At 42.4% G+C, this 16203-nt stretch overlaps 1 protein-coding gene across 1 annotated transcript; it reads right to left on the reverse strand.

Annotated features, from left to right (window-relative positions):
• Nucleotides 1–406: 406 nt before the first annotated feature.
• Nucleotides 407–14302, reverse strand: gprc6a (G protein-coupled receptor, class C, group 6, member A; the record flags this gene model as incomplete). The annotated part of the gene is made up of 6 exons (XM_084356549.1): nt 407–1881; nt 4174–4297; nt 4551–4766; nt 6961–7764; nt 9374–9668; nt 14100–14302. The coding sequence occupies 6 exons, from the start codon at nt 14300–14302 to the stop codon at nt 764–766; spliced, it is 2760 nt and encodes a 919-aa protein (XP_084212675.1). The 3' UTR covers nt 407–763.
• Nucleotides 14303–16203: the final 1901 nt, after the last annotated feature.

The raw sequence follows: 16203 nt of genomic DNA on the forward strand, positions 1-16203 counted from the left end.
AGATGGAGCCATCGCAAAAACGCCATGTGGCATAACCTGAACAGTTAATGATGTTGCGTATGTTATCACTGTAATCACTGACCATCCAAACATAGGGGTAGACATCACCTTTTCTGTGTTGTACATTTTGGTTTAGGAGATATGATGCAAAATCCATAACTCAGTTATGGCGGAAAGCAAAACCGTCACCATGGCTGCCACGTGGCGTTTTTGCCATAGCTCCATATCTGAAGCTGTTCACAGCCCTAAACTGTACAACTGTACCAAGTGCACCAGGTTTCATTCAAGAGGCACATTCACACATCATAACGTTGAGATCTGCCATAGGTGAAAATTAAGTCTCTCTACAGAAGCTTATTTTGGTGGCCTATACTTGTTGCGGACATTGAGAGGAGAGTCTGTGTGATATATGCAGTGTTCGGGATAATGCACCACAAAGTAATCTCTTAGAGTACTCGGATTACTTTTTTGCTGTAACAAGTAACGTAACGCATTAGTTCTGCAATTCAAGTTATCCTTTACTTGAAAAAAGTTGATGTCTTTCCCTTTTGTCGCCACAAAAATAGAAGTAAATCTCTGAAGCATTGTCACTGTTTCTGTTTCTCTCCTGCTGCTTCGGGAAGTCTCTAGCAAAGAATAGAGCAGTTGGTGGCATGTTGTTGCAGAATTGTTTTAGGTCCTGTAACATGTAAGACAAGACATGTAAATCAGATTTTGCATACAACAAAGAAGGTGCCTCCTGAATGGGGTGTATATTAAAAGTTTAAATGCTGGTGCTTCTTCTGAGGCAGTGATGTCTGACTGAACCTCTGTGCAAGCTTAAACAGTTAGTTTGGTCTGTGCAGTTTGTCACCACAGCAGGTGTGAGAGGATTTGCTGCAGATACTGAGAAGACTGAACCACTGGTGATGTCGTGTTGACCACTGGACTGTTTTCCTGACGTTGAACTCTCAGACACAGAGGGAGAGTCAGAGGTTTTGCTCGAGTATTCATACAGATTCTTCCTGAAAGCACTCTTGGTGTTTTGTTCTTTCTTAAAAAGGATTATATAACACTTTGGGAAGAAATGACAGCTGAGGATGCCGTAGTTGGAGATTAGAATGACCACCATCTCCACAGCTGGCAGGTACACTCCTGAAGTGGTGACGTAGACAGGGACAAACAGCAGCCAGGAGATGAGGTAGAGCAGCATGCTGAAGGTGATAAACTTGGCCTCATTGTACTGCTGTGGCAGCTTGCGTCCTTTGAAGGCACAGACAAAACACACAAAAGCCAGGACAGCTATGTAGCCTAGCATCACCCCGAAGGCCAAATATGAGCCCTCATGACAGTCCTCCAGCAGAGTTGTCGGATTCCTGATGATGTGCTTAAATGGACTTTTGAGCACCAGCCAGCAGATGCAAGTGGCTGCTTGTAGGGCCACACAGACACAGACGATGGCGTAAGGCTGGTGGAGCCTCCGCAGAACCTCCTGCAGCCTGGGGTCGAACTGGAAGGCCAGCTGGATCTGCAGGGTCTTGACCAGAATGCAGGAGACACACAGAGTGAAGCTGATGCCAAAGAGCACCTGTCGAGCCTTGCACTGGAAACTGTTGGGCCGTCCGACAAACAGCATGGCACTGATGAAACTGATGACCAGAGAGAACAGCATGGCCTGGCTCAGCGGCCCTCCGGCAGCTTTCACCACAGGGGTGTCACGCTGATGTAGAAACAGAGCTGACACCAGCAGAGCCAGGAGGATGCCCAGAGCAGAAAACGTCAGGAGCACCACAGCGAAGCCATCCTGCCAGGAGAAGAAGAGCAGCGCTTTTGGGATGCAGCTGGAGCTGCCCTTTGGAGACCACTCTGTGTTTGTGTCACAGCTCAGACACTGGTCCATATCTGCAGGGATGAAGGAGCACAAGCACAGGAACACAATCAAACCATCACACACAGGCTCACAAAGGTTTTACTCTGTGCACAAAGAACTCCAAGGAGGGGTTGTCCTACACAGGAGAGCACCTCTCATGGTTGACACCGAGCTCAACTGGATCTTCTATGAATGATAACACCATGTTTCCAGAGAATTGATTAGTCAGAAAGCAGTGCTTTTACATCTGTTATCTGGAACATGCTCCCAAGAAGGCTAGATGTAAACCACGGGTGAGGTCACACTTGAGTTGTTGGTCACATTACAGTCATGTGAGAGTGATTAGCCACATGAAGTGATGACTGCCTGAGAAGGGACATCATCATCATCATGGTGGTTACTACTTTAAACCCACTTTTCACCAATAACCACATCAGGACAGGCTCATACTGATCTGAAGTATTCATGTAGCAGCATGATGTGCACCTGAGAGAGGTAGAGACGAGTCCTCGCTCTGAGGAAAGACTCTGTCCTCCTGGTGTTTATTGTAGTGCAGTGTAATGCTGCTTCACAACATAAGCCAACACACGGCTAATGTGCACAGTAAAGTGTTGCATACATTCAGGACCTGGATATGACCGGTGGTTCTGTTAATACTACACTGGATGTCTGCATACCTACATGTGTTCAAAATATGTTTATGTGTCAAATGTCTAAATGTTTAGTCATGCAGAGTTTAATAGCTATGTCAATGAGATGGGTTTGTATAAAAAAAATGAGGGAGCAAACAATTAGCAACAAATAAACACTCCCCACGTTGTCTATTTTGCTTACCTTCCCATTCAGTCACTCAATAGGGTCATTCCTGCCAACTCACCCAAAATCCAGAACTTTTCCCAGTTCATGTCATGGATTTTCTTGAAAAAAATCATGTTGAAACTTCTGTTAAATCCATGAGACCTTGATAAATGATCTAGCTTTTGCAAGGGAAATTATCAAATGTCTCTTATTATTTTGATATTTTGTTCTTACATATGAAACTTAACAATATAGATACAACATTATCATTTATGTAAAGTGAAATCTTGTGTCTGTTGGCTTCAGACATGTATTCATGTATTGTATATGGTGTAGTGTGCCGTGAAAACTAACATAACAGGAACTCAGTTAAGGAATTCATCCTGAAGGGGGTTTGTGAGTATTCTGTGTATATGTATTCTGAAACTAGGCTGATGTTAGACGCAGAACAATGGTTGAAGTGTATAGGAAGTTTTATTTTTATCCTGAGGTGGATGTGGAGACGATGGGAATGTTGTTTTGAGTGAGATCACATGTAATCTTGCGACTGCTACAATTGTGAGTATTGTTTTCTGCTATTATAAAGGATGAAGAGAGACTGTCTCTCTTCAGTCACCATCTATGCGCTGCTGATGTGTGACTCTTGCTTGCAAGCAATAAAGAACTTCTAGAAAATAAATATTGTGTCGAACTAGGTGAGAGTTGACCAACTCTCATCTGCACTAGACAAGCGATTAATAACACAGAACCAACATTTGGTTGCGAGAAAGTGAAAACTAGTGGAGATGTGAGTTTTTGAAAATGACCGATACTTCATTCTGGTAAAAAATACTTCCTGTTATTATTTTTGATAACTGTAAACATTCAGCAACAATGTGGTCAAATTTCCTCAGGGTCTCTCCCAACCCAACCCAGTGAAAAATAAGTGATTGGTAAGGTTTAGAATACACATACAGAGAATCAATCAGTGCCAAACTTCAAAAATCAATTTGTATTTATTATTTGTATTAGTATTTGGAGTACAGCTATAGGATTTTTCAAGCTCTCATGAATTTAATAGAAGTTTCAACATGATGTCATGAACTGGAAGGCCCTCGGTGAGTTGGTATGGAATGTAGGAGAATAGTGGACTACATAAACCATCGCTCTGACTGTGCTGCTGCCTCTTGTTGTGTATAAATGTGATCAAAACTGTCTTTTTTAAATCAGTTAGTGGTCAGATTTGCCTAATTCATTGGTCTTCAGATGTGGTCAGAACATATACAGGACTGCATAAATGGAACTTTTAGCTCCAAGGATCAAATATCTGCTCTTGTTTCAGATTGTGATCAGATCACAGTTCTTCCTCATTGCACCTTGAGAGTGATCACAGGGTTTCTCTGCATGTAAGCACCAATAGTTAGTAATATGATCACCTAAAGTACAACTTAATATCAGGTGGAAATCAGATTCCTATCAACAAATCAGACACGCTCAGGCTCAGACATGTATTATGTAGTGCATGTAAATGTATAGAGGGGTCTTGCCTGTGTTGTTAGAGTAGTAGTTCTCAGTACAGTTGATGCACTCATAACAGCAAGTGTGTTGGCCCTCGGCTGTCTTCTTGAACTCTCCAGCCACACAGCTGTTGGAGCATTTTGAGATGATGTGCTGAGGAAAGCAGGAGAATCCATAATCATGTTCTTGTTTTGAATTCAATGTATATTTACTGTATTCTACACAGCCTGTTTGATTGTAGAAAACTCATGCTGTATATCTGGATATTTAAACTGAAATACAGTATTTTAGAATTGCTCAGGTCAGCTTTAACACTGATGTTTCCAGTAAACAGACACTGCAGTGTGTGTGTGGTTTTCTGTTTATACAAATGACATGCGGGCAGCAGAGTGCGGGCCTACTGTACCTTGAGGTCCTGCAGATATTGGGTGGTGTTGTTGTTGTTGTGGGTAAAGATGTTATCTTGTGGGTTATACTCAGCCACAACATCATGGACAAGAATGTTGCCTCTGTCTGACCTCCACATGGTCACTTCGTAGCCAAGGTTCAGATCCCCGCTGCTGTCAAACTTATAACTCTTTCCTCGAAGTTTGAACTCCTGCGTCCGCAGAGCTCTCAGCACCTACAGGACATGAGCCATGGTTACATCTATTGAACCTGCTTACTTGCAGGGACATTCTGTTTTGTATTTACTGTATGCATAACTATACTTGAGAAGTCCATCACTTTTTCAGAACCAGAATCAGCTTTAGTGGCCAACTTTGTGTGCACATACAAGGGTTTTGACTCTGGTTTTAAGTAACCCTCAGTGTGACTACACACAGTCCCAGGAACAATACACAGGTAGATAGATAAACAGCTAAAAACAAGGAAACAGAGCTAAACTTAAATAGGTAATTGAATCATATTGCCATCCTCTGGCTAGATGGAGATACAGTTTTAGCTGAAGTTCAAGAGCGGGACCACACCTCAATCACTCCCCTTCCTGTCTAGTGCCTATATAAGTCTCTTTCTAAGTGCTATAATGTAGGCAACTGGACTTGTTTCAGTTTCTTGAAGACGACACCTGGGTCAAAGTCAGAACAAGCGAAGTGGAAGCCTTCACAGAACATATAAATGCTGTTGACAATAACATCAAGTTCACACAGGAAGATGTCAGAGGAGACAGTCTGCCCTTCTGTACGGTGCAGGACTGGGCAGTACACACTGAAGAAGACAGAGGCCTCAACATTGAGGTGTACAGAAAACCTACACACACAGATCAATACTTGCTGTTTGACTCATCACCCACTGGAGCACAAGCTGGGGCTCATCAGAACCCTAAACCATCGGGCTGAGACCGTGCCCACAAAGCCAGAGGGGAAGGAGAAGGAGCAGAAGCACATCAGGGGAGCACTTAAAACCTGTGGCTACCCAAACTGGACCTTTGTCAAAACCTCTAAAAGATCCAGAGCAGACAGAGAGGAGGAGACGAGACAACGTAACATCTTCATTCTCTATGTCGCAGGAACATCTGAGAAACTCAGGGGGATCTTTAATAAACATCATATCCCGGTTCACTTTAAACCTACCAACACACTGAGGCAGAAACTTGTCCATCCTGAGGACTAAACACCCAGGCAGTAACAGAGTAATGTAGTTCATGCTGTTCAATGCAGCCAGGACTGCACAGATTTGTACATTGGGCAGATAAAACAACCTTTCCATAAACGAATGGCACAACACAGGAGGGCCAACTCTATCCATTTAATCCATCTATGTCAAACTGGAATGACTGTCTTTGAACAGAGGAGGTGGCCTAAGACATTACTTATCACCCACCTACAATGCAGTACTGAGTTCTCTCCCCAGACAGCTCAACAACCATTCACACCTGGGCTCACCTAGCCTCAGCAACCCACATGAAGGCCGGTTGGATCAACGACCCACAAGAGGCTCTAACAACTCTGAAACTCAGAGCTCACAAGTGTCCTTAACGACTCTGTAAGGACACTCCCACACAGTTTAAAAGCCTGCAACTCCCCTCCAGTTAGTTAGAACTGAAGAAGCCTCTTGGATGAGAGATGAAACATCTTCAAGGTCCTTCATGGACAGTGATGGTGTGCTCCTTGCTTGTGAACTGATGCATAGATTTTGAACATCATTAATAAATCTACAATATATTCAGTCTAATTGGGTCCTATTGTATTGTCACAGGTCTCAGGTCTCTATTTCACAGAAGGGAAACAAATTAAGGAACTTTATCTTGGCAAACCTTTTCCCCCCACCAGATCATAAAGTCATAAACACAGGAGAGAACAGCTTCAAATAAGACTTGAAAAAAGAAAATCATTTCTTACTTTCACCTCAGGGCTTCCAGACCCGGGCAACAAAAGCAAAAATTAGTGGAATGCTACAAAAACACCTGTTTGGTATCAAAGGGGCATCCTATTAAAGGCTCTGCCGTTCAAAAGAGACGAGCGAGGTTCACCACTGTGTGTAACACATGAATGTATAATGGATTTTACTACATGGGCTCAGGAACACTTCCACTTTCTAACAGTGTCCCAACTTTACGGGGAATTGTAGCTGTAGAACCTGCAGAACCTGCTCCAAACGTCCCACAGCTGTAAGAGAGAGGCTGCCAAAACTCTCAACCCTGTGTTTATGGTAAGTATACCAAGGTATCATATTTAATGTGACCATAATCTTTCCCATCAGCCAAAACCTAATCCCCAACTGTTAGTTGAATCTAACCTTACCATTAATCCTTATAAATGTGACACAAGAGCATTTACACACTTGTAAACACACACTCGTGTATTGCATGTCAGTACCTCCCAGGGTTGCACGGTGCCTGCTGTTTTGCAGTCTCGTCCCCTGCAGACAGATGCTACAGCCTGAGCGATGGCGCTTACAGCCATCTCAATACTGAAGACAGTACCAGCTTGAACTTGTTCTCTGAGTGTGTTCACAGCTTTTGACAGAAGGTCAGTCTCTCCAGAATCTGTACTATCATTTAGCTGCATGTAGAACTCCTGCATGAAGGAGTTATTCACTGTGTGCTCACGTCCAGCTGCCTCCAGCATGCTCAGGTACTTATGGAATGATGACATGGATCCCCTCTTGAAGGTGAAGCCCACAACATGTCCTATGTCCTCCAGAGTCAAGTTCCCTTTCACAGGGCTAGATGAAGACCAGCTGTCACTGGCCACCCACACTCGTCTCATGGACTCAATGTTCTGTCCTGCTGTCAGCGTCTGATTCTTAATCTCCTGGAAAAGGTATATCATGTGAGTGGACTTCGCAAATGACACAACCACCTGTGCTTTGGGATTGTTCCGGATGGTTTTGGCAGTCTGTGTGATAGCAAAGTGGACATCCTGACTGGCTACAGATTTAGGTATGATGGATTTGAAGGCCACACAGATCCCTTTTTCAGAAGCCTGGGACACAAAGTGGTCAAGAGCTGATCGGCCATAACTTCCATCTGTGGCAACTATTCCCACCCAGTTCCATCCGTACGTGCTGAGCAGGCTGACCATAGCAGCTGTCTGATGCTCGTCATTAGGAATGGTCCTCATGAAGGCAGGGAAGCGGTTCTTATCGCTCAGAGTGACGGCGGTCGATGAATAACTGATCTGGAGAGAAGAAAAGCAATGATGTCATTTTTGGATTTGTATCATTAAGTTTGCTGATGATTCTGTCATTGTATCACTACACAGCAGTGATGACTCTGATCAACGCCATGGAAATTCACAGACAGACGACAATCGTCCTTCTTTGCCCTCAGAAGGTCCGAATCTAAAGAGGTGAAAACAGATTTGATTAACAGCCAGGCTGTAACTAATGAGGCTGTCCTCTGAGGTCCATGTTGGTGCTGTGTGCAGGAAGGCACATCAGTGCGTTTATTTTTATTGTAAGCGTCACAGTTTTAATGTTGACAGAAAAGGATCTGTTCTCAGTCCTTACATTCTCCTTTGTCTGCTGGTATGGGAACAAACTGCAGCATATTGTAAAAGTGTGCAGATAAAATGCAGATTAGATTAGATAGACTTTATTTATCCCACAACAGGGAAATTCACTGGTGACCTTGAACAACCTCACTCTGATCTATACAAGGTCAGGACTTTGAGGAAGGCCCGGTCAATCCTGGCTGATCCTAGTCACACTGTCCAAGGAGTACAAGTTGCTTCCGTCTGTCCACAGATACAATCTGCCAGGATGCCTGACCAAAAGACTCAAGTATTCATTCATCCCTGCTACCACCGGCTATCACTGAATATGATATGATCTTTTGTATTCATTGTTTTTTTGTCGTCTGTTTGTCATGTGCTCACTGCTGGCTGCACAACAAGATACCTTGAAGTGTAATGATGACTCCCTCTCTAAAGACCATAAAGGTTTCTACTAAATGTAATGTTAATCTGACCGGTTGATGCTGACGTTGCTCCAGACCAAAGTGTTAGATGGACAGACTAATCAAACAAACAACATCCTCATTCTTTGACTATAGGTGTCATGGTCTCTTCCCTCTTCAGTGGTTTTGCTGCCAATCAGCCCCGTCTCTGTTTCTAGTGTTTTTCCATTCATTACCTTCACCTGTGTTTCTCCGCCTCTCTCCACCTGCACCTCACCCCCTTGTTAGTTTAGTTTGTATTTTGGTCCAGTCTTTTGTTCAGTCATTGTCAAGTCATCTGTTGAGTTTTCCCGAGCCTGCCTTTGTGTTTCCCAGATTATTCTTTGTGTTCGCCTGTTCCTTGTGTTGCCGTGATCAAGATTAAAGCTTCATCCATTGCACGTCCACCTTCTCTGCTCCAGCGTGACAATAAGAGGTGCAAAACACTGTTGTTATTTTTTTTTAGGAATAATTCAAAAGTGATGCCTGTATCTGTAAGAATAGCTGTGAATGAAAAACAAAGTCACTGCACAGTTCCTAACTTAATTAATAATTATCAGAAAACTTGCGCGTTTATTTCCTTCTGTGTTTACTCTTCCAGTTAAAGTCCACTCAGATAGGATGCATCTGTTTGTGTTCCTGTTCATCTGTGGTGCCTCACCTTCAAAGCCTGTTTGATGTGATTCTAGAGTCAGTCACGCATTAGCAGATAATTCATGATCATAAAAGGTCCTGCTGATGTTTTGTCAGCTGCCGGTGCAAACCTGTTATGCTTCAGTTCCCTGTAACAGTGAATCAGTCCTGCCAGAAATGCTGCACTACCTGCTCCCTCACAGTGCTCTCTGACTTACTTGAGGAATCATCTTGAGAGTCAGTTGCCTGGCGATGGCGATGGACGTTTCAGAGCTCGCGGCCCCTATAACAGCCATGACAGGCTGGCCACAGGTGGAACTGTTGCTTCCTTTGCGGCAGTCAGCCTGCTGGGTGAAGTCTGCTGTGGCTCTCAGAGCGGTGCTGACATCAGAGCAGGAGTCCAGGATCCGGTAGCCCAGAGTGATGTTGACCTCAGTCAGCGGAGGAGATTTGTTCATGATCTCTATGGCGTTTATCATAGCGAGCACCCTCGCAAGGCCTCTGCCCTGAAACCTGTGTGAACAGTACAGTTTGATCATCTCATAGTAAATATATTACAGATGTAATGAAAAAATTGTCTTCCCAAGAGTTTAAAGGTGCAGTATGTAAAAATTTTAGTTTAAAAAAAAACTGAAATTATCAAATGATGAATGTGAGGAGATAAGAGTTTTTCTCATAACACCACTCACACCACACCACTGAGCTCCCAGTCCGGACCGCTAGCTGTACAGCTAACTGAGCTAATAATAAGTTAGCAGTTACTCTGGTGAAATGCTTCCCCCTATTTGTTTGGAGTATGAATTCAGGTGGCCAACTCTTACATATTGCACCTTTAATTGGTAAAGAAAAATGACATCTTGAAGAGAACAGCATCAGTATTTACTCTACTTTACTAGTGCTGTACTTAAACTCACTACAAGGAACTTTTAAGTGGTTATGAAACAGCCTCAATTTAATTCTGATGCCTCTTTATAACGTACATAAGCAAACAAGACCATTACTGAGAATGAAATCTATTTTGCTGAGGATGGATGAAGGAGTCTCACAGCCTGAGGACAGCAGCTGCTCTGTAGTCTGGTGGTATGGCAGCGGATACGTCTGTATTGCTGGACAGCAGCAGAACAACTGGCTTATAACGTAATTATTTTTATTGGGCTTGCTGCGGGGTTATATCTTGCTGTTGGCATATTATTGTGTAGACATAACATTATCAGGAAATGTTGATAACTTTAGCACAACAAATGAACTATTGATGATTGATGATTATTATATCAAGAAATATTGGCTCATCTTTTGTACTACCATATACTTCTATTATTGTTCTTTCATAACTGTATTGTAAAGAAAGAAAAGGATTGTACAGGCGTACATCTTTTGGCCTCCCGGTGAGCAAATTTCTCTTTACCCTCTTTAAGTCCAAACTGCAAGCGCTTTTATTTTCATGATGCAGGATGTCCAGCCCTGACTCAGATAGTCTGAGAGCCGTGGCTACATCACAGACACTCATACTTAAAAAAGGCTGTGTCAAATCTTGAACTGAGCAATGCTTGATTTCCTTTACGGTGGACACTAATGTATGTCTTAGTTAAAGCACTTCTCCTGGACAATGTGCCAGTGAGTCATCTTTTGTATTGATCAATTTAAATGTCATCATCCATTTTAACAAAAGGGTGTAAAACCCCAAATCTTACCTGTGCAAGGGCAGTGTCACAACGTACTGTCCTCCCCATTATACTGTCATCCTCATTTAACTCATCAACATGTCTGTGATAATTGTTAGTTAATATTTGTTTTATTTTTATACCAATATTGACTCTGACAATACAGACAACACCCTATGTATACAGTGCATCCAATGTACTGTAATTGTACTTTTGCTGGTCGACCAGCAGAAGAGTTTAGTTGCAGCAGCTACAAAACGTAGGACAGAGGACAAGGTTCATGCTGGCATCATATCGTAAAGCTGGTGTCTGCAGGAGGTATAACATCATATTATGTATGATCTTGCTGAGACATGGAAGAGCGATGTCCCAGGGACGTAGGGGCAGGGAGCAAACTGAGCTAATACTACATCTGACCAACACATCTTGATTTCATTGATTACAGTCGCTTATACACCAAAGCAACGTAAGTGTGCTTGTGGCCCCCCAACCTCACCGGGGCTGTGGGGGGCAAACGTCACCGGCCAGTGACATGTAAAAGAAGTGTATGAGTGGTAACATAACTAAAACAAAGTTTTGTTTGTTTCACCATCGTCACTTTACAGTTATCCTTCAAACAGCTGTGTATGAGAAAGGAAAATCGTATTAAAAATATGTTCACTCACTTCCAAATAAATGCATGTGCTAGCCAGATTAAGATCTTTAAAACAGGAGGTGGTGGTGATCATACTCCTTTTCTCCACTGGGGACTCCAGAATCAGGAAAAATTGAAAGATCCTTGTCGCTGCTTTAAGAGTAGTGCTGTAGTTTAGCTGGTCATTTCTATTTTAGGCTGCTTTATCCTGTTTTCCTTTTATAATTAGGGCCCGAGCACTGACCAGTGCGAGGCTCCATTGTATTTGCTCGGATTCTTATTATTCATCTGCGACTTTAAACCCAGTTTTGGCGGCCTGAACATACCCCAAAACTCACCAAACTTGGAACATACGTCACATCTGGTGAAAAATGTGATAATTCAACATGATTGGGGGTGGGTGTGGCCAGGGGACTCCATAGCGCCACCTAATGTCCGAAAATTTGTGCGAAAAACATTTTTGATCGTCATGAAATTCACAGGACTCATAGGTCTCATCGATTTAGCCACAAATTTCTTTTGTTGGAATTTTTGCCGCGACAGGAAGTCGGCCATCTTGAATGGCCTGCGGAAATTTACATTTTTCCGACACTGTTTTCGCGACTTCAGGATGTTCGCAGACACACCAAAATTGGCCTTTAGCTTCTAACCCATGAGTACGTTAATTCGATACCACAACTTCCCTCAGGCGTGGCACCACAGCTCAGTAGCGCCCCCTAATGCCCCCTTATGGCTTTTCCCATTCAGTACTTGGCCCATGCCTCGTACTTTACCGAACTCCTCCTACAGATTTAACACCACAGACTTCACATTCACTCAGGATCATCCTCAGACCTTAAAGATGAAAAGTTATTCCTGATGGGTGTGACGGTGCGCTCCATTTTCATGCTTAGCCAACTTCAACATACAATTTCCCATCTACATCAAACTGATCACACATGTAGTGGGGTTCGCCCTGAATACGTGTCTGCATCAATACTGTGTCATATCTATAGCGCCCCCTAATGCCGGTTCATGTGAACAACAACTTTCTCCAATCTTCATTAAATTTGCAGGGCTCATAGATCTCATTGATTTACACCGGAATTACTTTTATGGAATTTCTCGCCCCAACAGGAAGGCAGCCATCTTGGATTGCATGCGGCCATTTTCATTTTTCAAACAAACAATTTCCCATCTACACCAAATTTGTCACACATGTAGAGGGGTTCGCCCTGAATACGACTATGCATCAATACTGTGTCATATCCATAGCGCCACCCACTGGACACAGGAAGTCACTTACCATGTCACGGTTGTGTTTTGTGTGACACAGATCCCATTTAGGTATGAACCTTTCCACAGGCAACAGGTGAGCAGACATCTAGGAGCGTGCCCTCCGACGGCGCCGCAGCCCGACATATGTGGGTCGAGGGCCCGTTCATCACTGCTTGCAGTTTGAATTTCAATTGTTTTCCATTACATTTAGTAAAATGATATACTATACCCTTTGCCCTACTATATTGATCTGATAGACAAGCTGTGCAAATCATAATTTAACAAACAAATTTGTCAACATTTTATGAAAAAGGTTTGCTAGAAGTTATAAACATCATAGATTAAACTACCCAACCATCTAAAAAGAGCCTGAGCGTTCATTATTGACAATTAAAATTGTAGTTTGACAAAATTATCTTAACTCAAGGTTCACTTAGTAGCTTCATCCAGAGCTTTGAACCTCATCTCATGGTATTCATGTTTGCTCTGAGCAAAACTCCTGCTGAAGAGCGTGAGGTGTCGAGTGCTTGTCACTGAGACATGATGGAAACAGTACAGAACAGTTAGTTACAGTTAGCAAGTAGATGTTTACTGAACAGTTAAAATTGGCATCTACTTGAACCAAATACAGCTACAATCAGTGGTCTGTTCCCTCCAGGCAGTCTTAAGGTAATGATACCCTGACTATAGGAAGAATCTTAAAGGAGCAGTCTGTAACTTTGTGTTAGAAATGTTAATGAGCAGTGGAAGATCCTCATTGGCTGATTATTTTCTGCCTAAACAGACTAAATAAACAAACTCTCTTAGTTTACATGACTGAATAAACTGAATAAACAAAGTGACCTTAAAGGACAACACAGTTTATATTGTTTTACTTTGTTTATATGTGGCGGACCCTGCCACCTTTCTAGCTTCTAACAGTGTTCTGGGACCTTATTTTCCCCTGAGAACAGCTGGTTTATTCACTTATGGAAACAGTTTGTATTATTACCTCATTAATATTGTAAATATTAAAATTCAGACCTTTAGATACACTTGTTTAATTGTTCCCTGCACCATTTTAATCATACTTTAATTCTCTATTAATTTGTCCCTGATATGATTGTGTTCTGCATTAATATCCAATTAGGATATTAAGGCTTTTAAAATTGTTTCTACTTTTGCTTTAGGTGAGGCTCTGATGACCACTTCCACCTTTAAAGAATATTGAATATCATGTGATTTGCTCTCTTGGTCCTCTTTAGATTCTTGCTGCTTAAATGAAAAGAGTTTGTGAGTTTGGGTAATTGCATCCAAAGAGACAGGGTCAAAAAGGATAAATACAGACTCGAATTGAAAAAGTAAACGCATTCATCATTATATGGTTCATTGCAATAGGTTGATTGGTCTCACCTGATACATGGCTGTAGGTGGGGTGCATAGGAATTGTTCTCTTTGTCTACATCTTCATGAATGAGAAAGATTCCTCCAAGGATGATGTCTCCTGGGGCTGAGGCTCCGGGTGCTCTGCTCCCCTTTTCAGCACCATGTCCACTTTCCAGAATAATAAAGAAAAGTGTGATGTACAAATAGATTACAAGAGCCATCCAGGCCATGCTACAGTCTTCTCAACTGTTCCTCAGTGTTGGCTTTAGGCTGTCTCTTTCTCTCTGTCCCCTCTCTCACTGCAGTTCTTCGCCTCCAGCAGAGTGATACTGTTCCTTTTAAGCATCTTGACAAGACTAAAAGAAAATTCCCTCTTGTTTCCTCCTTCATGGTTTACTTCTCTCATATTCTCCCCTGCAGCCCTGCCCATTTCTTCATGAGTGACAGCAGGATGAGTCACTGCTCTGCACAAACAACCCTCATCATATTTGTTGCTGTGTTAAAGCATTTTATGATTGTCACTAAGCTATTTTTACTGGACCTTTTGGTATGTGTGAGGAAACAAACAGTCACTTTTTTAAATGAACAAATTCTTTGTGTACTGGATAACGCTTGTATTATATTTCTATCAAATTACGAGGTGATAGTTGTGACTAAACTGTCACTAACTGAGGAAGAAGGAGAAGTTTTATTTCTCACATACAATCATACAATGTACAACTGGTTCTCTGCATTTGATCCATCCCTGAGGTACGGTAGGCAGCCAACGTGGCACCAGGGACCAACTCCAGATCCAAGCCAGTGTCTTGGTCAAGCATTGACAGGAGAATTTCACCCACAGAGGCCAGAGGAAAGCATCCAAACTCCTTACAGAAAGGTCCTGCCTCAGCTGGAATTCCAACCCAGGACCATGGAGGATGCAGGAGTGTTTTCTCCATTTCTTTTACATTGTTAGATTAGAGTGTTTTTCAAATTTTTGTTAATTTCTCAGGGATATAGATGATCCATAATGCATGGATCTAGATGAAAAATACCAGGGGCCAAATGTCTAAAACTCTGTGTATATTCAGGTGTACAAATCTGTCTACACACTAAACAGGAAACATGCCAACGCAGTCTTTTTGTCAGATTAATAAAACCCCACGTACGTTTGTTCACATGTGTATGTTCCTCATACGTCTCAATCATTCTGAAATTTTATGCATGAGCACGAGCCGTCTGATCATCCCCACAATTTACTATAAATGGCTTTAAACACACTCCCAATTACCTGGTTTGCATATAAAGAGCCAGAATTTAGTTTAGTGTTGAAGAGAAATGTCAGAAGCAAAGAAGCGGTTGAAGAACAAGAACAGGAAGTGTAATTCTACTGACCGTGAACTTGAAGTAATGATTGATCAAACTGACAGACGAAAAGGAGTATCATCTGGAGGCTTCAGTTCTGGCTTTAGCAACAAAATGAAGCAAGTGAAATGGCAGAAAGTGACAGAAGCTTTAAGCCTGTGAGTTCAGAGCCACAGACTTTGGAGGAGTTCAAAAAAGTGGTCTGATTTCAAGCGAGAGGCCAAGAAGCTCATCTCTGTGCACAGTGAGAGTGTGTGAGCTCCTGGAGGAGGAGAGGAGACCCCCTCACTCCCTCCGCTTGATGAGCGGGCATCATCATCATCGTGGGTCAGAACATCAGTACGGTTCTTGAAAACTTGCTCTAGCCTAAATTGCGCATTGGTAACGTCCTCTAGCAACACCAAAGCAGCTGTTGTGTCATGTGGCACGGCCATTACACAAGACTACAGCCCTTATATAGTGCCTGTTACACCTGAAGGCTTCTTACTCCCCAATAACCCAGGAAAATAATCTTTATTTACGTATATAAAGATCATGTATTTATTTGTTCATTATCATATTTACATATTTACATATTTACAGAAGACAGTAGAAACAGGGGTAACAACTCGTGATCACTGTGATCATAGAGAAGGTTTTTAAACTATAGATGTTATCCTGTAACACAATTTAGTGACTAAATATAACATCATCCTGGTTCACACTATTCTTCTCCTTTTTTTCCAACTCACATCATCACACTGATCACACTGAAAAGAATGTGGACCAGCACACACAGTCTCACCCT

This window comes from Pagrus pagrus (genome assembly GCF_965226575.1).
Source record: "Pagrus pagrus genome assembly, chromosome: 7".
Classification (NCBI taxonomy): Eukaryota; Metazoa; Chordata; class Actinopteri; order Spariformes; family Sparidae; genus Pagrus; species Pagrus pagrus.